General features: G+C 39.4%; 5 protein-coding genes across 7 annotated transcripts; 4 read left to right on the top strand and 1 right to left on the bottom strand.

The window, feature by feature from the left end:
* Positions 1-603: 603 nt before the first annotated feature.
* LOC122417812 (UDP-xylose and UDP-N-acetylglucosamine transporter-like) lies at positions 604-4691 on the top strand. Of its 3 annotated transcripts, XM_043431626.1 has the most exons (7): positions 604-741; positions 842-912; positions 2195-2211; positions 2286-2411; positions 2497-2811; positions 3590-3735; positions 4258-4691. In XM_043431626.1, the coding sequence occupies exons 4-7, from the start codon at positions 2316-2318 to the stop codon at positions 4514-4516; spliced, it is 816 nt and encodes a 271-aa protein (XP_043287561.1). In that variant the 5' UTR covers positions 604-741; positions 842-912; positions 2195-2211; positions 2286-2315; the 3' UTR covers positions 4517-4691. The 3 variants fall into 3 exon arrangements, with proteins under 3 accessions (XP_043287561.1, XP_043287558.1, XP_043287554.1); XM_043431623.1 differs by having other exon boundaries at positions 2195-2411; XM_043431619.1 differs by having other exon boundaries at positions 619-912; positions 2195-2411.
* A 1750-nt stretch (positions 4692-6441) lies between these two features.
* Positions 6442-19618, top strand: LOC122419138 (uncharacterized). The gene is made up of 14 exons (XM_043433441.1): positions 6442-7415; positions 7775-7958; positions 8270-8393; positions 8606-8776; positions 8896-9141; positions 9790-9974; positions 10760-10862; positions 11290-11377; positions 11613-11810; positions 14038-14252; positions 14370-15292; positions 16374-16816; positions 18583-19075; positions 19439-19618. The coding sequence occupies exons 1-14, from the start codon at positions 7002-7004 to the stop codon at positions 19606-19608; spliced, it is 3957 nt and encodes a 1318-aa protein (XP_043289376.1). The 5' UTR covers positions 6442-7001; the 3' UTR covers positions 19609-19618.
* On the top strand, positions 11152-14380 carry LOC122417825 (uncharacterized). Its single transcript, XM_043431639.1, has 2 exons — positions 11152-11810; positions 14038-14380. Exons 1-2 carry the CDS (start codon positions 11700-11702, stop codon positions 14362-14364), a joined length of 438 nt encoding a protein of 145 aa, XP_043287574.1. The 5' UTR covers positions 11152-11699; the 3' UTR covers positions 14365-14380.
* Positions 19612-20869, top strand: LOC122419132 (homeobox protein MOX-2-like; the record flags this gene model as incomplete). The annotated part of the gene is made up of 1 exon (XM_043433424.1): positions 19612-20869. A coding segment is annotated over one exon (531 nt), but the record flags the coding sequence as incomplete, so codon positions are not given.
* On the bottom strand, positions 20390-21715 carry LOC122417832 (uncharacterized). Its single transcript, XM_043431652.1, has 2 exons — positions 21454-21715; positions 20390-20660 (listed from the first exon to the last, which is right to left on the bottom strand). Exons 1-2 carry the CDS (start codon positions 21707-21709, stop codon positions 20584-20586), a joined length of 333 nt encoding a protein of 110 aa, XP_043287587.1. The 5' UTR covers positions 21710-21715; the 3' UTR covers positions 20390-20583.
* Between the last annotated feature and the right edge of the window lie 2 nt (positions 21716-21717).

Raw genomic sequence — 21717 nt, 5'->3', positions numbered from 1 at the left:
TATTTACTAACGGAGTGACGTCACAAACCGAAACAACATGGCGGCTAGCGTTTCCGCGCGAAAATTGAGAATTATAAATAAAAAATAGTTTTTCAGACTTTTCGGTAAACTATCGGCGTCAAGTTTCAAATTTAAAGGGGGCACAGCTCTATTGACAAATAGTGTCCATTCACGCAGGCCCGGTATATTGATGCTAGATTTCACGATGTGGAATCGACGTTGTTGTTGGAAATGGGGCAGGTCAGGGAAGAAAATGAACCGACAGGGGCGGGTATCTCTAGCAACGAAGATAAATCAACGAAGATTTGTTGTTTGAGGAAGGAAGCAGAAAAAATCGCATCCAGAGTAAAAGTGTATTTTGACTTTTGAAATGAATAAACGTCGCGATGTTTTGATTTCTTGTTGATCGTCCAGAGCGCCTTTTCAGTTTTCGTTTCCGCACTCTGATAACCATTTATACGGGAAGCAAGAGCCGAAATGATAAAGCACGAACGATGCATCGCTACAAGAGAATCGGAATTTCGCGCATGCGTTGAACAGTGCTTAACAAATTGAGAGGAGAAAGATAGCGTTTTCACAGAACAAATAATGAATTTTAACGCTCTCGTGTATCGAAGAGTCGACAGGTTGAAAGACGGCGCGCGTAGCATTTCGTTTAAATGCACACGTTGACAAAATTGCAAGATTTTCTTCAGCGTATCGATCTCGTATACGAAAAGTTCTCAATAACAGTCTGTGACGGTGCGTTCTTACGATTGAATTGAGAACGTTCATTGTAAATTTCAATTGTGCATTTTTCAATAATTTTTACGTCTTATAATATTGAACCAATACAATGAAGGCTCCACTTGCGATCGCCTGCGTATTTCTGGGATGTTGTAGCAACGTAATGTTCCTGGAACTACTCATCAAGTGAGTATTAATTTTCTACGTTGTTGCTTATCAATTAATTGCTGGAAAAAAAGTACCCAGAGGGCTGATATCTACATTTCTTGAAACAAACTTCTTGGCATTTAAACCTTAACTCGAAGATTTCATTTCAACTTTTCGAGGTTCTTGAAACTGCTGATTCTCTTATTGAACTCAGTTTTTGTAAGGACGCACAATGTCTCCAAAAACCCCTGAAAAATGGGCACTAAAACAAATCGAATGAGTTCTCAACTTCCCCGAAACTTATCTCTACCAGTGAACTTTTTTCGTTCAAATCGTTTAAAAATCTCAATACGTACGCAAATACGAAATTTATTGACAGAACGAAATTCAATATTCAAGCGATCGTACGGTAAGAAACTCACGTTAAGGAAAGTTCACGCGGATCTAACGGAAATCGAAAATTCCATAAATTTAAGAGTTGAAATTTGGAAATACGTTAGAATTATGCAGCGTGCATCCATTCCCGGAATTATTATTCGATCTATTCTCTCGAAACTTGCTTCAAATGGCCAATTTATTACTGAAGGTTATAAAAAAAAACCATTCCAAACGTAATGAATAAAAAAAATGAATCTTCTAAATCTTGGTAATGTATGAAAAACGTTTGATTCAAAGGAACAAAACGTTGTCAAATAAATGCAAAAGTGACGAGTACATCGGATGACGAATGAAAAAAATTCAAAACATAATGGTATGAAAAAAAAAATTTCGAAACCAACTGTAAATAATTTCAACAAAACAATTAAGAAAAGCTTTCACAAATCATGATAAAACATTATATTAAAAAAAATACAAATCCGTAAATATATTGTAAATTATGGGATCTACCGTCTAGTTGTCGAGAAAACAATCAACGAAAATCACATTTTTTGAAGAGTTATACACAGGCTCTTATGATGTGGCAGACACACTTCCTGATGTGCGAAGATTTGGATTTCATGAAATAGGATCCTCCCAACGTTAAAGGCCCAAAAACCGTAATAAGAAAATACAATGTTTTTTAGATGTCAATGATGTCTTGAGAAAGCCTTGTTACCGGTGAAAATGACTTGGGAATGAAAAAAAAACTTATTTAAACCGCGATCATTATACTCAAAATTTATTAATCTCATCAAATAAGCTACTCATAATTTTAATAATTGGGAGAATAAATTTTATTCGTTTCTTTGATAATGAAAAGAGCAAAAAAGTTCAGTTGCTTTTTTGAATCACAAGTGACACATGATCTTCTTCAACGAAAACTTCAAAACTTCCTTCACAGAGAGGATCCCGGAGTCGGTAATCTAATAACGTTTTCTCAGTTCCTGGCAATTTCTTTGGAGGGTTTCATATTTACATCAAAATTTGGAAAGGTCGAGCGAGTAATACCTCTGAAGCAATACATGATACTGGTGTCGATGTTCTTCGTGACAAACGTCTGCAATAATTATGCATTTAACTTCAATGTACCGATACCCCTCCAATTGGTGTTCAGCTCGGTAAAGTCGATGAAAATTTTCGCAAGAATGAGCTTCACAGCAATGTTAATTGCTCGTGAAATATTAATGAAAATTTCATTTTTAGAGTACTCTCACAGCTAACATGATCGCGGGAATAATAATTATGAAGAAAAAGTACGAAAGCAGCAAGTACGTGTCAGTTGCTTTGATAACTGTAGGGATACTTCTCTGCACGTTTGTCAGTGGAAAAAATGTAGAGCATCTACAGTCGATTACAAAACCTCTTGAGCTTACGACCCCTTTGGAAGATTTTTACCGGTGGATGATTGGAATATCACTACTGACATTGGGTCTGTTCACATTAGCTGGAACCGGTCTTTATCAGGAGACCTTAACTGCTAATTATGGCAAACATCCTAAAGAGTCTCTTTTTTATGTGGTAAGTTTATTTAAGGGGCCTACTGTAATTAGAATTTCCAAAAAATCCATTTTTTTATTGCGTTTTTCGAAAATATACATGGATATAAAATTATATCATGCTATAATTTTATAAAAATCTGAGTGTAGTTTTGAGCGACGTTTACCTGGCTGTGTGAGCGCGCTGACACGCGCGTTTTTCTCAAAATTACGTTTTTCGACGGCTCCATGATCAAATATCCGAAACTATTCAACCGATCCTTATCAAAATTTTACCACGTGTTCTTTGTGACTATATAGCTGCAGCGCACGTCATACGAATTTTGAAATTTTGAGTGGAACCATTTGTTTTTTTTGCAAAAAGCGATGAAAAAAACGTGCTTTTTTGTAATTTTTGGAAAAATGGCCGGCATTTTGTCATTTTTGAAAAAATTAAAAGTCCTATGATATGCGCTGTAGCCATTTACCTACTGGATCTAAAACCACATTTTTTTTCTCCGATCATCCGTTCCAGAGATTTTATCAAAGGCGCACACCCATCTTTTTTTGAACCTGTCTTCTCCCCCATTTTTCCGTACGAAAACTGAACAAAAGAAATATAAAAAAAAATTTTTTTGTGTCTTTTTTAGGCCTAACACTTTTTATATCCATATTTATAGTTGATACCGGTCAAAAAAATCGTGAAAATTGTCTTTTTTTTCCCCGTCTAATTAGGGTAAATCCCTCAAAAATTGCTGAAACATCGTTTCGTTCAAAAGTATTTCATTAGCCACAAAGTTCGTGCATCTCTTTCATTTCAGCATGTTTTGGCTTTGCCTTTCTTCATATCACTGCTGCCAAACATTTATAAACATTTTATCATAATCGTCCAATCAAGGCCAATTGAAATCATTGGTTTTATGATCCCAAGAAGCATCCTCCATCTCATTGGTAATTTGCTCACGCAGTATCCTTTTTCTACGTCAAATTTATTCAATTGCCAAACATATTCTGTTCTATAAACGTGTATTCTGTAAACGTGTATAATTTCATGACGAATCTCTATTTTTTTCAACTCTCATGCCCAATCTCTTTCATAGTTTTATCTAAAAACGTCTAAATTCGCTCGAAAAAAATGCTCGATTGCCCTTGCAAGTCCAGAAACTCGCGATTCTTCCTAAAATTCATTCCCAAAGCAAAGAATGACGTTTGAGCGATTACTTTTGTTTATTCATTACTATCATAAGCCTCGATCAGAAAAAAATTTGCGCACAGCTCCACTCACACACTCACAGAGACGTGATAATTTTGCACGAAACGTCGATCTCCGTTCACTGCAATGGTGAGCATGATAATGGAATGAAGGTTCGAACCAAGTTTTATTCACGCAAATTTCGTTCGAGATCGTTTTTGACGTTTTTTGAAAAATTTATTATTCCGCTGTGTGGGATTATATCAAGGAATATCAATGTCCTTAATTAATAATCAGATATATGTGCGTATGTTCGATTTTCAAATTGATAACCGAATATTCTTCACTGACGGTAACATTAGTGTTGACACTGCGAAAATTTTGTTCTCTCCTCATATCAGTAATGTACTTCAACGATGCCTTCACGATTTATCACTGGATTGGCACGATTTTTGTGTTCAGCGGTACGTTTATGTATACCGCACTGGAATCAGCGATGGTATCGGATGCACCGAAATCGGTGAAGTACCAAACGAGACCGGAGCTCGATGAATGATCGACTACTTTGAAGATTAAAGTTAAGAGAACGAAATTTATCATGAAAGTGAAGTAAACATTCTTTCGATCGAGACACGAAATTTTTTGTTATCTAAAATTTTGAAGTTGTCGATACCGAAGTGAACAGTGAAAAATTTCAGTACTACCGAATGAAATTCGCATTACGATGCTTTACAGAGAGTTTGAGGATCATTTTCGATTTTATAGAGAAAATGTTCCATCGTGTGATCGCTTTTGAAGAAACTTCAAGGCTTGGCATGCTTGCAGATTGCCATAAAACTTGATCGTACCACGCTGGAGTTTGCAACGTTCGAGTCCAACGAAATGGACGAAAAAAACATTTGTAATTAACCAATTTTTTATTTCACGAAGTATCGGTGCAGCTTGAAAAGCTACGAATTGCAAATTCGACAGGGAACGCAATTGGAGAAGTACTCGAATTATTGGAGGGTTTTTTAAAACTATTTCGTTGGACTCCAACGTTGCAAACTTCAGCGTCATCCTTATCGTACTGTAATATAAAAAAAAACGATGAAAAATTTTCATTTTTTTTAAATTTAAAGTTTTCTGAAATCCGGGAACCACGAATTGTTTGGTGATCGTGTCGACTCATTGATACCAGCTCTAAACGATTCCGGTTCGTTTCGGTTGTGCGTTATCACGTATGGATAATTTTCATGTATATTTAATAAGAACGAGGGAACCCTAAACGGTGAACTCAATCGAATCCACGCTCGAAATTGCCATGTTTTTTGTTTTCTATCGTTTCCAAGATATCCAATTTTTCCAGTGCCTAAAAATTTCAGAAAAATAATCAGCGTTATTCTTGAGCTGGTGTCCTGATTCGACTCGATTGCCAATTTTCGAGTGAAGCTCTCAATCCTCAAGCACTGTTGTTCACTTTGAAAAATTATCTTCTTCAAGTCGAGATATTTTTCAGTAGCACATTACGGACGAGCCGCCTTTTCGGTTTGTCTTAACCCTCTTTTTGTTAAACTACAAAAAACATAGAAAATTAAAGGACAAAACGCGAAAAGTTAGTTTCCCATAAAACTTGTTTTTCGAATGATTAGAATTTTGAAAACACCAATAATGCTTTTTTCATCGTACAATTAAATAACTTCCTCCTTCATGTGACTTGCTTTTCAATATATTTATGCGCGATCGTTGTTTAAGGAAGTTGAGGCTGTACAGTCATTTTTTTTACCCAAAAGTTATGACCTGTACCTTTCAAAAGTTAGGCCAGTTTACAGTTTGGCAATGTTGCATACACTTTAAAGAAAAGTTGGGGAAAAAAAGACGAAAAACTGGTGAAAGCTCAGTCGAAAACGGGAACGGTGACGATCCTAGCCTCAAAAAACTGCACGAGAAACAGATTATTATTAATATAATCTCAGCAAATCTCCTAATAAATCTGAAAAAAATTGACATTATTCGGCAAGCCTTGCTCACGTTGCCCAAAAAATTTCATATTTTTAGCATCATTTTTAACGGAGATATCCCTGAATGTGTCTTGACTTCCATAAGATTACATGTTATTTGGTCCAAATTGTTATTGATTTTTCTCAGCAACAACGCTCCTAAACTGTCTGAAAATTTAACTGTTTTTTTTTTTACCCTTCACTTTATAAGATGCAATCGGTTTAAAAGCGATGACATCATTTTCATTCTAATGCCTCAACTTCCTTAATTCAAGTCTCAATATATACCGTTGATCGGGGTGCCCTGCTTCAAAAGCGCATTCGAATGGAGGGGTTATGCAGCAGGGTACTTTGAGTAGTCTCACATGTTACGTATAAAGTTCCGAAAGTTACGAGGCTGTTCGACTGCAATAGCTATGTAAAAAAAAGATTGGAGTAACGAGTACGAGGATTGATCTTAAAATACCGTAAATAGTGAAAAAAATGGAATTTATTGTTTCCCGAAAGGCGGATGGGTAGAATTTTGTTGTATCGATTAAACGAGGACAGGCGTATTCGCACGGTGAGTTTTGCCCCTCGAGGGAAGGAAGAGCGGCGTCGATGAGCATAAAATTCGAAGCAAGCCGCTTACAATGACTCGTAGTAGGTTAGCCCCGCTGTGTGTTCCTCGGTGTTATATTATTAGCCAGTCGTGTCGCTATTTCGAGTTTTTCGAGGCGCGAGACTCGGTGCGGTGGGCCCCGCGCGCGAGGCTTCTGGGCCACGGTGCGGAGAGTCTTTCGTAAAGTCATCGGGGAAGCGTACAATCAAGTGTACAGTAGTGGTTTTTTTATCGCTGGTGGTGTCGAGATGCGCGCTGCTCCGCGGGGTATCCGTGAGAAACGCGCGTTCTTTCAGTAGAGGACACGCAGCATCGGGCGCACCGCATAAAATCAATGAAAATGTGGAAAAATGTTGGTGGTGTAGAACGGCGCTGCGAGCCGAGGGTCGCTCACGCGTTATAGGAGGCTCGCACGAGTACGATAAAAAATAATAAAAAAGGCGAGAGGCTGAAGCAGCGTTATGAATAACGATAACACGAACGAGAGAGAAGAAAATGTCGGGGATGGCAAAAGTGCGCGGATTAAACAATGGCCTGATGATGAATTTTTATCGTCTACAAGGGTAACGGGTTATTACGAGAGAGATTATGATTATGAGAATCTTGAGAGACAGCAGGGACGACGGACGGGCAGGCCGAAGAGAAAAAGACGGCGAGTCTGGACCGAGAGACTGCTCGATGGTTTTCGCTCTTTCATTGCTTTTCTCTTCAGTAATGTAGGTATCGTCTGCCTCGTAGTTGGTTACACCATTGCTGGTGCATTTATTTTCGTTGCTATAGAAGGCGCTCACGAGCTCACCGTAATCAATCGAAGAAGCAACGTTTCCATTATTCGCAATTACACCGCTACCACACTCTGGCATCTCACTTCCCAGGTACGTCATACTTTCTATCCACTTCCCTCTCGAATACTTTCTCGCTGTCAGAACCCATTCGCCAAACCCCCTTAAATAGAGATCGAATTTCGAGGGCTGCGTGTGTGCCCGGCGCCGCCTTTTTGGTGCTCAGAGTCCTTTCCCACATTTTGCTTCCTCCCAGCTCAGATGATGATCACGGCTCGACGCTCGTTTCACCACCGAAAACGGCTCGAAATCGACTCGAAACGCTCTTATTTTCCATTCCTCGAATTTTCGGTTCTCTGCAATACTCAACATTATTTTTTACCTCCAAGAAACTTTTTATCCGTGAATTGATTTTTTTACAATGCTGAACGCTCAAATTTCGTATGTGTCAGGAGAACACATTTTCGGAGAAAAAATGGAGAGCAAAGGTCGATGCGATTCTTAAAAAGTATCAAACTGAAATTGTAAGTGCCGTCAAAAAAGATGAATACGATGGTAACGATTATCGCGAGAAGAATCAAAAGTGGGGATTCGCTGGCGCTTTCCTTTATTCTCTCACCGTTATTACGACCATCGGTGAGTAGCATAATGCACATTAAACTTCCACTTCAAGGAAATCAATTATCTTGAAAGATTGACAGCTCCAAACGCTCGAATAAAGTCTTTCGAGAAGCCACGTTGTTTCAACATTTTCTGACACTCTACGAAGCACTCCGGTGAAAAGTTACGTTTTGCAATGAAAATAGTCTTTCTATGAGGTTACAGGATTGCACAGCTTATTCGTACAATGAATTTACAACTCAATACGGCAGCTTAGAAAATTGAGAATCCCAATCGCTAAAAATTTCAATAAAATGTGCATTCTTACCAGAGAATTTTTTCTAAAGGGCCGAACATTCGAATTCTATCGACGACACTTTCCAAAGAACGAATAATTTCAGCGGGTTTTAACGGAAAATGGCGAATTATTATAACGAATTTCATCATTTTCTGCGGAGATCGAACTGATAAGTAACAATAAAAGTAGCCGGAAAATAATTTTACGAAAGAAAGCTTAATCGTTGTATAAAGACGTTTTTTCTAACGAATCAGTACGAGAACAAGGAAAGCGATGAAAAAACCACACTTTTTCGAATAAATCGAATTGTTCAAGGTGGCAAATAATGCTTCATCGCGAAGCCTTCGACTCTGGCTCACCCGAGCCGCGTACCATAATAACGTGTATTTTTTCCCCGAGGTTACGGGAACACTTGTCCGAAAACACTGCCGGGCAAAGCGGTGACGATAGTTTACGCGATATTTGGAATGCCACTGTTTCTTTTGTATCTGAGCAACATCGGAGACATTCTTGCCTGGAGTTTCAAGTGGACGTACGCGAGATGTTGCCTCTGCAGGTGATTTGTTAAGTGTATACGTAACGGGAATAAACGGGGAGTGTGACATTTGCGTGTGGTGTGACGCCATATTTTTAACGATTTCGCGTGTGTTGTTGGTTTGCGGAAAACGGCGACAGGTGTCGCAAGAAGAGAAGCGCACGGCGCAGCGTTTATCCGGCGAGCAGCGATAGAAATTCGTTGCGATTCGAGCAGCAGATGGTTAGAGTCAACCACTCGGGGGAAGAGGAAAATACATCGACTAATGCAAGCGAAGAAGAGGACGAAGAAGAACACGACGACGATGATGACGACGATGACGATGATAAATATAATCCTAAGAATATTACGGTTCCTTTGACTCTTTGTCTCGCCATTATGGTTGGGTACGTATCGAGCTAAACTGAGCATTAAATCTTGATTACTAACATTGCTTTACACTTTGAAGCAAATCAAGGAGACCGTACGATTTTAAACTTTATTCGAATTTCCGGATTTCAAAATTCCTCGGTTGTGCAATCGTCATCATTCCGCAAGTTTCAACTCCGATTTTAACTCGCTCATCGAGTATATATTCTGTCGCTTTACGTTTCATACCTTCTTATCAAAACCACGTAAACTAACCGTCGCGGCAGAAAGGCAGAGGAGGGGGGGGGGGGGGGGAGGGGGCATGGCTCCAGCAGATCTTCAACAATTCATTTGAAATTTCAATCACAGTTTCCAAGTCACATACTAACTGGAATAAGGGTAAATGTCCCAAAGTTTGCTCCTGCAAATTTCAGTAATCTTCCTCCCTTACCGAGCAACCGAACTTATTCAATCCATCAAGTTTGCTGAGAAAACGAATGACATTTTTCAACTCCCATTCGCACGTCTCTAGAGCCGCCTATGAGCGACCGTGCGAATTCATTAGCAAAACGATTGTGAAATCGATCGACGATCAATTCAAATATATTTTCATTGCACGTCATCGATTAAAATCATTCGAAAACCATAATCATAGTGATGAAAAATCGTTGACTAAAATAATGCAGATACGTATGTGGCGGTGCGAAACTCTTCTCGGAATGGGAGTCCTGGAACTTTCTCGATGGCTCGTATTTTTGCTTTGTGTCGTTGTCGACGATTGGCTTCGGTGACATTGTGCCGGGTGAAAAAATCTACGCCGGTCAGGACCTCCAATTGTCCTCCATCTTCTGTTCCATGTACCTGATGCTTGGTAAGCCGATTTACATATTCACTTATTGTTACTAAATAAAAATATAGAAGCCGCACTTGGGCGCGAGAATGAAAATTCACTTTGCAAATAGCTGATGGGGAAAAATAATCCGACTCAAAGTATGCGGCGAACAAATTGTCGGCGTGAAATCGTGCTAAAAAAAATATTCAACTATTTCCCGGGTCCTGTTCAGAAACTGCAACGTTATATTTCGCGTTTAAAAATTCAAACATTAGAGCCCTCGGCTAAAATACGAGCTACGAATCCAATGCTCCGATCTTTATGAATAATTTGGTGAGAATATTTTTCAGACCTCGTACTTGAAGAATATATAATAAAAAAAACTTTCATCACAAGTGCATACAAGGCTTTAAAAACGGAGTGCAAACTCGAAGATTTTCTCAACATTTTACCATTCTGACTTGATAGAAATTTTGAAAATAACGAAAAAAAAAAAAATAAAATAAAATAAATTCACAAAGATTAAAACGCGTGTTTCTCGCGCAATTTTTCCATGCCCTTTTTCCATTCAATACGCTACGAGTGGGTGATGCACCCTTCCAGTGAAGAGTAGTAACCCGCCAGAGGGGTGCTTAAGGTCACACCAGGATAAAACCGCAATGAATGGAAGGCCAGAATAAGAAAAAAAGTAACGAGATCGTAAAAATACTGAATAAAATCAATAATTTGAAAAATTCCCTTTTTATAAGGTTAAAGATGGAAATGTGTGGGAGGGATACGAATTTTAATTTTTCATTCTCACTGCAACGATTTTTACTTTGAAGGTATGGCCCTCATAGCCATGTGCTTCAACCTCATGCAGGAAGAAGTGGTCGCCAAGTTCCGCACGCTGACGCGTTCTCTAAGGCATATACTGAGTTGCGAACGGTGAAATTTCCTGGACGGATGAGATGACTTTCGTCCCGTTTCTTCCGAAAGTGGTAAGCCGACCCTTCCATAGAGTCGAGATCAAAGTTCCTATTTTTTAGTTACGAAATCATTTGGCGTTTGTGGTATTCGAAGATTTGAGTATAATTTTTACCGTACGATCAAAAAATCTGTCAAATATTTATTTTAACCTCGATAAATTTTTCAACGCAACCGCGCGTACCGAATCGTCCATTCGGAAATACATTTTTAATGGTGTGCAGCAGTTTTTTATTTATTTTCAGAGCCTTCGAGGGACAACGGCACTGCGGAAGAGCGGAAGCGGCCAAATTTTTTCGACCGAATTCTGGCCGAGGTTGGAAGTTTGAATCGAGAAGAAAAATCTTCGTCAATTCGTCGAAATGTTCGACGCTCACTCACGTTTTAGTGACTCTAGAAGCTCTCAATCGCCGAACAGCAGCAAAGCGGCGATCGTCACGAGTAATCTCGAGCCCGTCGCCTACGTATTTGCCAAAGTGAATTTACCAACGAATCGTATCGGCTCGCGATAATCGCTCAATAAAGCAAAAGACGTTTCAACGACTGTGAGCAATTAAAAGGACTTTGACACCGTTAGTTGCGTCGCTTTGACACACGAATTAAATCCAGGGCACGATTAATTCTCCTGCTTTGAAAAAGCCGTGTGCAACATACGGAAAAGATGGCAATTTTGTTACGAAAAATATTGAAGGCTCGCAGCTAATGTGAAAGGGAGAATGGAGAGGGGACGACGACGAGGCGAGATCAGAGAAGAGACAAAATGCTCATGCGTGGGAGATTTCGACGGAGAGAGCGAGCATGGCGCGGGAGTTGCGCGAGAAGGGATGCGGTTTCGTTCGACCTTATAGCTGGTTTTGCGCCGGCAAGAGGGCAGAGAAGAGTGAGGAAGAGAAAGAGAGAGAGAGAGAGGTAAATCGCGCGGCCGCGGGGATTCTTATTATCGTTGAGCCTGGTCCACACCTCACTGCCGCACGGTTATTTCTCCTATTTGGCCCTGTACAGTTCTTCCGTGTGCTTCATTATCTACCCTTTTCTGCCTTCGTCGCTGTCTCCTCTTTCGCTCCATTTATTCTCTCCCGATCTCTGCGCTTCCTGCTCGTGCGTGTTCGTCCGCACATGCATATGCGTACATTTGCATGGGTCTATTAACGTACACGAATATTCGTTCGACGGATTCACCTCGTGAATTGGCTCTACATGCTCGGAGAGACACATTTGTAAAGGAATAACAGAATCAGTGGTGTGATCGCTTGGGATAAATAAATAATGCGTCTGGCATTTTGAGTGATTTTAGTGCAACTCGAATTCCAGACTTTCCATCATTTTCGAACGTAGCATTTCTCCTTCGGGATCCTCTCGATTCTTCATTACTTTTCGCGCACACCCAAACCCCGATTCTTTTGTCGCAATGGGTTAGAAAGCCTGGGTCCCAAATCTATTGGCAGTTTTTCCTCTTCGCTTTTCTCGTTTTCCCCTCTTCCCCACTCTTGCCCTTTCTCTTTCTATCTTTCTGTGTTTCTGTGTCTATCTCGACCCATTTCTCGTGGATGATGCTGCAAATATCGTAACGAATTGTGGTAAGTCCTGATTGTTAATGTCTCGAAAAACAAAACGTATTGCACAAGAATTGCGAAATTGCATTTTTCACTTATTTCAGACTGATTTCTTTGCCCTCAGTGCTCATTTCTTCCTGCTCCTTTCATCTTTTTCTCGCTCTCTCTCTCTCTCTTCCTCTTTTCCACTCGCTCTCTTCCACTTTCGACGTTTCACCACAGCGACATTTAGACGTTATATATGTTGCTATCGATTGCATCCCGGCCCCCAACTCGCCTGTGTAGCTCTTCACCGTCGGTGCTTTTTTTTCTTTTCTTTTTTTTAACTTTTTTTTTGCTCTGTCGTTCATACGCATTCCCACGTATAGCTTTCGTAGTGTTAACACGAAAATGTACACGCCAGTTAACGGGACTTTGAGATATTATTTATTAGATCCTTCCAAAGGAAATGGAATTTACGAAATTCCGAAAAATTCGATTGACGATCGTATCAAAACGTCAAATTTCATGTGCCATTGAGTGAGTTTCGGATAAATTAGAATCAAAATTCTCGCTCGTCGTTGAACGAGCGAGCATTCGTGTTTTTATTTCACATTTTCTCTGTTGACTGACTATTTTTACGTGTGAATAATTGTTGAAGAAAAAATTATCACATACGAGAGAACTTTCACTGTTTTCATTTGATAAAAATTTTTCGGAAAAATCCTTTTTTTCATGACACTCTTTGTCGGTCGAATATGCTGAGCGCATATGTGTCAAAGCCATCGTAGAATTGGGCACGTTACAATCCTGATACTCCCGCATGCAAATACGGTGAAAAGCTAATATGCAGCATTAAAATTTGACGTCTTTGAGCCTCAAATACGGCTTCGTGTTGAGTCGAATATTATTTCCACTCTCGTTTTGACAACGTTTCACTCCATTCTGGTTATTTTGAGGCGTGAATTTCAACGGGAAAAACACTTTCTAATAATTTCCGTACTGTCATACCAGTTTTCTCCGGTAAATCTCCGGAAATAAATTTGGAAAATGTACGGGAATTTCTCCCATTTAGATTCGCATTAACCAATATTCGATGCACGAGTTCTTGATGTTCATTCCCAGTCCAATTTAATGTTGTGATTACTCATCGAGCCTACAGAATCCCAGAAAAATTTCACCATCGCGGAACGAGATTCGCATTACTAGGAAAAACCAAAAAAATTGCAATCAAATTAAAGTCCAAACAAAAATATTCAACGGGCATTTTAAAAAACGCATTTGGAGCGTTCTCGTGCAGAGATTAATTTGTTGAAGTGAATAAAAAAAATGTCGAGAAAACATGAATTTTTGATGAAATTCGAGTGTGCACCTTTCTATATAAGCACTGAACAATTGAATTGAATGATCGGCAATCAGGAAGCCTATTTTCATAACAATTTCGATAGACGAGAAAAATAGTTCTTGCATTTTGAAGTATTAAATAATTGAAAAAAGTAATGATAAGAGTACAACGAAAAAAAAAAATTTGTTGACCCTCTTCACGATAGTAGGAAGCGTCGATGAATAAAATGAAGAAAAAAAATAATAATTTGTATTTGCAGGATCGACTGGAGCCATCGATGGAATTAGGGGCCAACGATGAAAAAGCAGCGAGGAGTAAAATAGTGAAAAGGCTGGATTGGTTGTTGGAAAAGTGGCGAGGTCGCCATACACACAGATGCCAGTATCAAAAGCGTCGAAAGGAGTCGCGTCGTTGGAATTATTCGAGCGGCTTGATCGGGTCGTACGATACGAAGAAATGTTACATCAGGAATTGGTATCGAATAAGAAAGATTGGAAATTGGAGACGAGAAATGAGAGATCGATCGAGAGCTTGTCAAGAGGAGCGTGACAAAAAGAGACAATTAATAATCACAAAGATTGGATAAAAAATTTGGGCGATGATGCAAATTGATGGAGGCGATTATTACCAGCGTGCGACAACAACAGGGTTGGGAGGCCCGAGATGTTGTTCAGCTCGTATGTCACAGCAGCAAGTAGGAGGGACGATGTCAGCCGGCGGGGCGGATCGTTCGTTAAGAATTTCGAAAACATTGCGCGGGGCAGAATTGTTGTGTTGTTGTTGCAGTTGTAGCACGACAACATCAGCCAAAAGTCCAGGTCTCGTGGCGAGCTTGGGTGTTTGCTTGCTCGTATTCGGTTACGCGCTTCTCGGTGCTTTCGCCTTCATGGCATTGGAGGGTGGTTTCAAAACGGGCTCGTCGTTGCACCAGGAATTACCGAGTGTCACGGCTGCTGTTCCAGGCTCTTCGACAACGGGAGCCAGCACGGTCATTAAAAATGGCAAAGTCGATTTGAGTCTTCGTCCCGGTGAACACAGTGGAGTTTCAACCTCGAAAAATTTGTCCGTTGCCCTCAATCCACCAGGAGTTACGGCTCCATCCTTGGAAACCAGCTCCGCAAAGCCCGTTCCACCACCGAACTTGATGCAACCTAATCATCGCGCTGATTTCATCCTCGAAGATTCCTCGGCTCGAGAGCTACGAGCTCATACCGTCGAACGACTGTGGAGCATCACCGAAGATCTTAATGTGTTGTACAAAGAAAATTGGACGAGGCTCGCCGAACGCGAGGTTCTCGAGTTTCAAGAAAAATTGGCTGCCCACAGCCTCGATCGAGCCAGATCCGGCTCCTCCATTTATGGCACTACTGCTGTACAACGCGCCGGTTCATCCTCCGGTAGTAGGCGCAACAATGATAAACGCTTACCCGGCGTCACACCTTTGATTAAACACAATCAACGATGGACTTTTGGCAGCAGCTTTCTGTACTCCATTACTCTTATCACGACCATCGGTCAGTATTCAATGGTCTTTGGAAAATCATTTTCCTTCATGGGCCCAACACCGTTTCTTCTTTATCTATTTCGTCGTTCAACTTTTTTCTTATTCCCTTCGTTCGTTGAATTTTTATAAATTTTGAGAAATATTGAATTGACCAATTGACCTATTGACGAGTTTTGGTAACGAATTTATTCGAATGATTCGCTGGGAGACAATTTCATTTTTCTCGACGAAATTTCGGCTGAATAATTTAAGGTGATCTACCACTTGCGTCGTGCTTGCGTGAGTGCGAGAGAGATGGCTGCAAAATGGTTACACGTTTTACTCGGACATCCTTGACTTTTTGAGAAAAATAAAAGTTACACCTTGTTCTCTAATAAAATGAGAATAGCGTGTAACTCATATTTTCTTTCAAATATCAACCTACTCGGAATAAAACGTGCAGCAGGATTTTTACCGACTGAACAACTGATAGATCACGTTAATGAAATAAGTTCTAGCGAATTATGCCAATTTCTGATCGATCGGGGACAATATTTCTCACAAATATTCCAATTTCTCAATGATTGTCTTGGCAAATCTTCAACCTCTGAACACTTTTGGCTCTTTCAGGGTTTAATCTACTTTATTTAAACGTATGAGTGAGAAAAAAGAATCGGCATTTTTCGTTTAAGGAGGAATATCAGCTTGAGAAAAATGGTGACAGCTTAATGAAACTTTTAGAATACATTTTCGGATATATTTTCTATAGCCTCTCCAATTTTTAATGCATATCATTCAGTCATTTTTTAGTAAATGATTTCCAAACTTCGAATATTTAAGATCTGCTACGCATAGGACGCATAGAAAATAAATACGTTAGAAAAAAAGTACTATTCCACAATTTGAACTCTAAAGAACATGCGTGTAAATTCGAGGTCGTTTTATTCTGCCATTTTTTCATATTTCACATAAATTCCATCCAAAAATGACGTTTTTTGGGGCTTAATCCCGTATAAACAAAGCAAACAAGGTTTACATAATCTAGATAACTTGGATAAAAACAATCAAATTCGATCAAAGACTTTTGGATTATCGTGTGTTATTTTTTCCAGGATACGGAAGCATTTCGCCACGTACGGTATGGGGTCGTCTAATCACGATAATTTACGCTCTCGCCGGTATACCATTGATGCTGGTTTACCTGAGCACAATCGGGGACGTTCTGGCTCGTAATTTTCGTAGATTATACGGTCGTGTTTGTGGCAGAGTCGAGTGCATACGCGATGGCAATCGCGGATCGCGTGGGGGATGTCAAGGATCGTCAGGTTCGTCGATGACTCCGACGGTACCAGGAATCATTGGGAAAACGAGTTACCATCGTTACGACAATCATATCGACAGCAAGCTCTCAGCGGTTGGTGCCAATTCTGCACATCATCAATTCTATTCGAGCAAATCAAGCTCGTCGGACGAACTGGGCTTGATACGCTCGACTGGAAGTGGAATTTTGCTTGATTGTGGAGGCGAGGCTGGTTCCACGGCGTCTGGGTTTCAGGTACAATCGTGAACTTCAAATTTCGTTAGATATTTTAAATCGTTTGAAAATATAATTTAATGCCATTTCCTATTCGGTGAACTCACTTTCAGACTCGATTAGTAAAACTAAAGTTATGCAGTGTTTCATTCAATAAGAAAGCACCGAAATAAGCTCGTTTTTGATAAATAAAAATCATTTATATAAAGCAACCACTTTTTCCTCGCTTTTTCGAACTACGTCGTTTTCTTGTATAAAGTATCACATCCACCTGGGAGGCAAAAAATTTTAACTCCTCACGCGATAATTCTCTTCGCCTCCTACTGGCAACATCGCCCTCAGAGTTAAAAAGTTCGACTTTAGCTGCTCGATACACAATATAGGAGAGACCGGGGCAAAACGGGATACCCGAAAAATGAGAGACATTTTTTTCTTTTTTTTTTTTTTCAATTTTTATACTTGTCCGAAAAGAACATGAAACATATTTTTTCCAAACTATCTTGTTTTTTTTTTTTTAATTTGATTTTTGTTTTGTTTTCAAAAAATTAGTTTTTTTCAAATTCTCTTTTTTTACATCACTTCCAAAGTGAAAACGTTTTTGCACAGATATAAAAAAAGTATTTGTATATGTGCCCACTCCGCACAATTTTGGCACTTAATTCACGATTCAGTGGATAAAGAATACAATTTTTTAAAAAATAAACATTGGCAATCTTAGTTATTATTCATATCATTAATTTTTAATTGAATTACAGAGGGTGCGTTCGACGTACGTTAGAGCGTTGTAAGCGCTCACAGCGTGAGCTCGACTTATGTTCGAGTGCTGTAAGCGCTGAGATCGCTTTCAATAACGCTTACAGCGGTAAGTCGGAAGCACTCGGTTACGGGTGCAAAATGCACCCGAGGTGCATTCAATTAAAATCATAGTATAAAAAAATTTCATGACTTTTCGAGAGGTAGCCCCTTTTTGCCTCGGTTTTTTTTTTTCTAATTGAAAAGAATTAGAGTACATTTCTTAGTTTGTGGGAGTACAGAGCTTCCCAAACTTCTGAAAAGTTCAATATTTCCTTAGGTATCCCGTTTTGCCCCGGTCTCCCCTACTAGTAGTAGTTTATTTCCAAGTATACCCTTACGAGTTTTTACACAGTCCCCCCCCCCCCTATTTACAAAGTCCCCGCTTACTCGCTAGATATCTTTCTTTTTCCCTTCCGTATCTTCAATTATTCTTTTCACTTACATTTTTTCTCATCCATTCATATTCTCTCACACACTCACACAACTCTTTACTCATTTGTTCTTTTAGCGCTCTATTTATTTTATCTTCCACTCCTGCTCCTACTGTTTTCTCCAGCTATCTTTCCAGTCCTTCTGCCTCTGTCTTCCTCATGTCCGCTTCCCTCTGCTAAAGTTTCCTCTTCCCTCTCACATTTTTTACATTTGCTTTCCCTGTACCCTTTGGATCTTTTCCTTCCTATATATTCCCATACCTCATCCCCGCCCATGTTTCTTTTATTTCCATTCGTGTGTCCCTCATCTACCAATATTCTTCCATTCCTATTTTCTCTTTTCTGTTTTTATATTCGCTGCAATATCTCGATTCCTTCATCCTTGTCCGGTTCAACTGCAGTTCTTGTTCCGTCTTGGCTTGTGTCACCCTTTCTATTATATTTTCCGGCTCTGCTCCATTCCCCATTTCGATGGGGTATACAATATACTATTGTAATGCTCTGTAACAACGAAGAAACAAAGTTTTTTTTCATGATTCATTTGAAATGTTTGATCAACAGGACACGAATAGCGGGCAGGGAACGAAAAAGCATCAGCATCATTTTTATACCTGTTCGTCTCAGCTTTCCGAGCCCACCGCTGTTTGCCTCGTTAGAATACCGATAAGTCTCTGTCTCCTTATAATTCTACTGTACATATGTTGCGGAGCAATAATGTTCAATCGGCTGGAGGGTTGGTCTTTCCTCGAAGGAAGTTACTTCTGTTTTACGAGCCTCGGTACGATAGGCTTCGGTGATCTCGTACCCAGCGGTGGAAACGCTTCGTCTCACCTCCTTGAAGAATTAAGCCTCTGCGCGTGCTCTCTCTACATTCTTGCTGGTATGGGACTCATGGCAATGTGCTTCAATCTCATGGAAGACGAGGTTGTTCGCGTCGTCAGAGTTTTCGGTAGAACTTGCGGTATGTCGCCCGTTACTAATTGTGCCGGTCCTCGAATGATGAACAATCCGCCACCGCCACCACCGCCGCCATCTGCAACTGCAGGATCAACCGGTTACTAAAAAATTTATAAAATTTCATTGGATTCATTTTTCATATCCATTTTTATTGGAAATACATTTTTTTTTCAATTTCCAATAAAAAGTCGCGTTTGATTTAACTAAATTTTGACACTTTATATCGGTTTGTTAGAAGCTCGTGATTTAAGCTCAAACATTATTTTCATTCCTTTCGAGAGATTCGAATTTTTCAACATTCACGTTTTGTAAACTCAAACATTTACACATTCCATCGATGAATTTCCAAATGGTGACAAATTTCTAAATAGCGACGAAGACATCACTATTCCAATGAAACATTATTGAGTTGAATGTACTACGAAATTGAATAACGAATATAAAAATGTTATTGCCGCAGGTATAAAATCGGATTTGAGTGCTCACGTGGATAGAGACTTCATGGGAGCACCGTGTACAGGGAATGTATTGAACACCGATTCTCGTATGGGCCAGCATAATTACGACCGTAGAGAAGGAGGGGATGACGAGGAAGAAGCGATAGCAATGTCGTTGGTGGCGAGTTCTTGACAAAATCCAACCAGGAGTCTCGCCAATGACGGTGGGCACCTCCTGGCCCTTCAGCAGCAACGTAACAGTTTTTCCTCAACGGCGACGATAGATTCGACGAAATTTTCATCCCCGGGTCGTCATTCGTTGCCACGAAAGAAGCAGCAACAGCAGCAGCAACATTATCTCTATCATCACCACCACCACCATCATCACCGTTACCAACATCAGCATTCCCACCGTAATGGTCAGCAATTGAACTCCGACAACAGTCAGAGTGGTGGAGAACATTTTGAGTATTTCGTGCCACGAAGCGTCAGCGAATTTAATTTAGCAGCTGCTGTCCAAGACACAGCGATAACACCTCCGGTGACAAAATCACCAGCGGCAACGTGTAACGCGACACCACCAATCGCGGTGAAAACCCGTTGTGAAAAAGTTGTCACCTTCGAGGACGAAGCTCCGATTCTCCTCACCGGCACATCCTTCGCTGCTACACCGACGCGAAAAAATTCTTCGACGCCGGTCAACACACTCGAGAACGTTTTTATGTGACGTTCGAATCGACCAGGCTGATTATAATAATATTATTAAATAATAGCGATACACCTGTAACCGATCGTAACGATGGAAATACCAAAAATCTTTCGAAATATGAATACGATAAAACAGAAAAGGTAAAGAAAAAGAAAAATCAAAAAAAGCAGCAACAACACGAGCATTTGTCAATAATGGATATTAACACTCCACGTTATTACTTAGTGTATATATATCATATATTATTATATACACCGCGCTATGATACTTTGTTATCTAGAAGAATTGAATTATTCGCGTATTATATTTAAAAATAACAGACAAAAGCGAGTTACATGTATTTACAAATTAATGTAACGGAGTAATTTAAGATGGGAAAAAAAAGAAGAAAAACAGAATTTCTCTTTCTCCTTCCAAAGAGCATTGGAATAATGTAGACGTTCCGGTGTTCTTGGGCGTCTATAATAATTCTTTACGACGAGATTTGTTACTCCAGGCCACACCGGCGAGTCGTGTTCCGATATTCGATAGCATTCCTGTTGTAAATACATCTTTATTTAATCATACTCTTACGTCGTCTCTCGTCATAATCTCTCTACGTACGGATTCAGATAAACAATCTCTACACTTTCATAATTATTTATTTTTCTTTGGTAGTCCCAATCGAAAATTCTCTATAAAACGCACAACGTGAATAAACCGATTTCCAAATTTGTATCAATACAATAAAATTCGCCTTTTCGTATCGATGATTTTTTCTTGATTGAGGTACTACAAAAATTGAACGAAATTTTTCTTTAATTTTTTGTTACGAACCCACTGATCTTTCAAACAAAAATAAGAATGCTTGGCAAATTATTGTTTTAGTCCAAATCATATGCACAAATTTCATTTATTTGTTTTGTAATTTTCTTTTTTCATTAAGCAATGTCATCATTCCGACTCGAAATTTTATTTATTTCGATATTTATTTATATAAATGTATGATTACGATTTTATTTATTTCCTAGAACCTTATTTATTTGCAAAAATATGAAGGATATTCTGAGTGTGGAAATATAATTCTATGAATTCAGCTTTGAATTTGTAAAATGGAATTAAAACACCCGCGAAATATCAGTATTCGGAGTTGAATTATTGTCATTTTTTTTTTTCATTGTAAATTTAGCCAGTGAATTTTTTTTTCCAAGATGGAATGAAAAATGATTGATCTTTGTATAGTTCTACTTATAAAAATTAAAGAAAAATGAAGAATATTTGATTCTAAATGGAAATCGATTTTGGGCTTAATCGCTTCATCATTACGAATTTTGCTTGTTACACTCGAACCTTTGAGCTTTTGAGGCAACTGATTGAAATCCATTAACGGGTCGATAGTTCCTGATGACGGATCTTTCTCACACGACGAGGAGGATGAAGACGATGATGATACTAATGTGACCACAGTACACGCGATGTCCAATATATGATTGATAATAAATTGGAGAGTGCACAAAACAATGAGCAAAAGTATTGGTAAACAAAGTCCGGTCTCGACATCGTCCAAAAATTCGTTTACATTTTCCGGGAGAAGATCGGTGCACATTATGCAAC

Source organism: Venturia canescens, chromosome 1 (assembly GCF_019457755.1).
Source record: "Venturia canescens isolate UGA chromosome 1, ASM1945775v1, whole genome shotgun sequence".
Classification (NCBI taxonomy): Eukaryota; Metazoa; Arthropoda; class Insecta; order Hymenoptera; family Ichneumonidae; genus Venturia; species Venturia canescens.
This window is presented reverse-complemented; position numbering and strand designations above follow the sequence as displayed.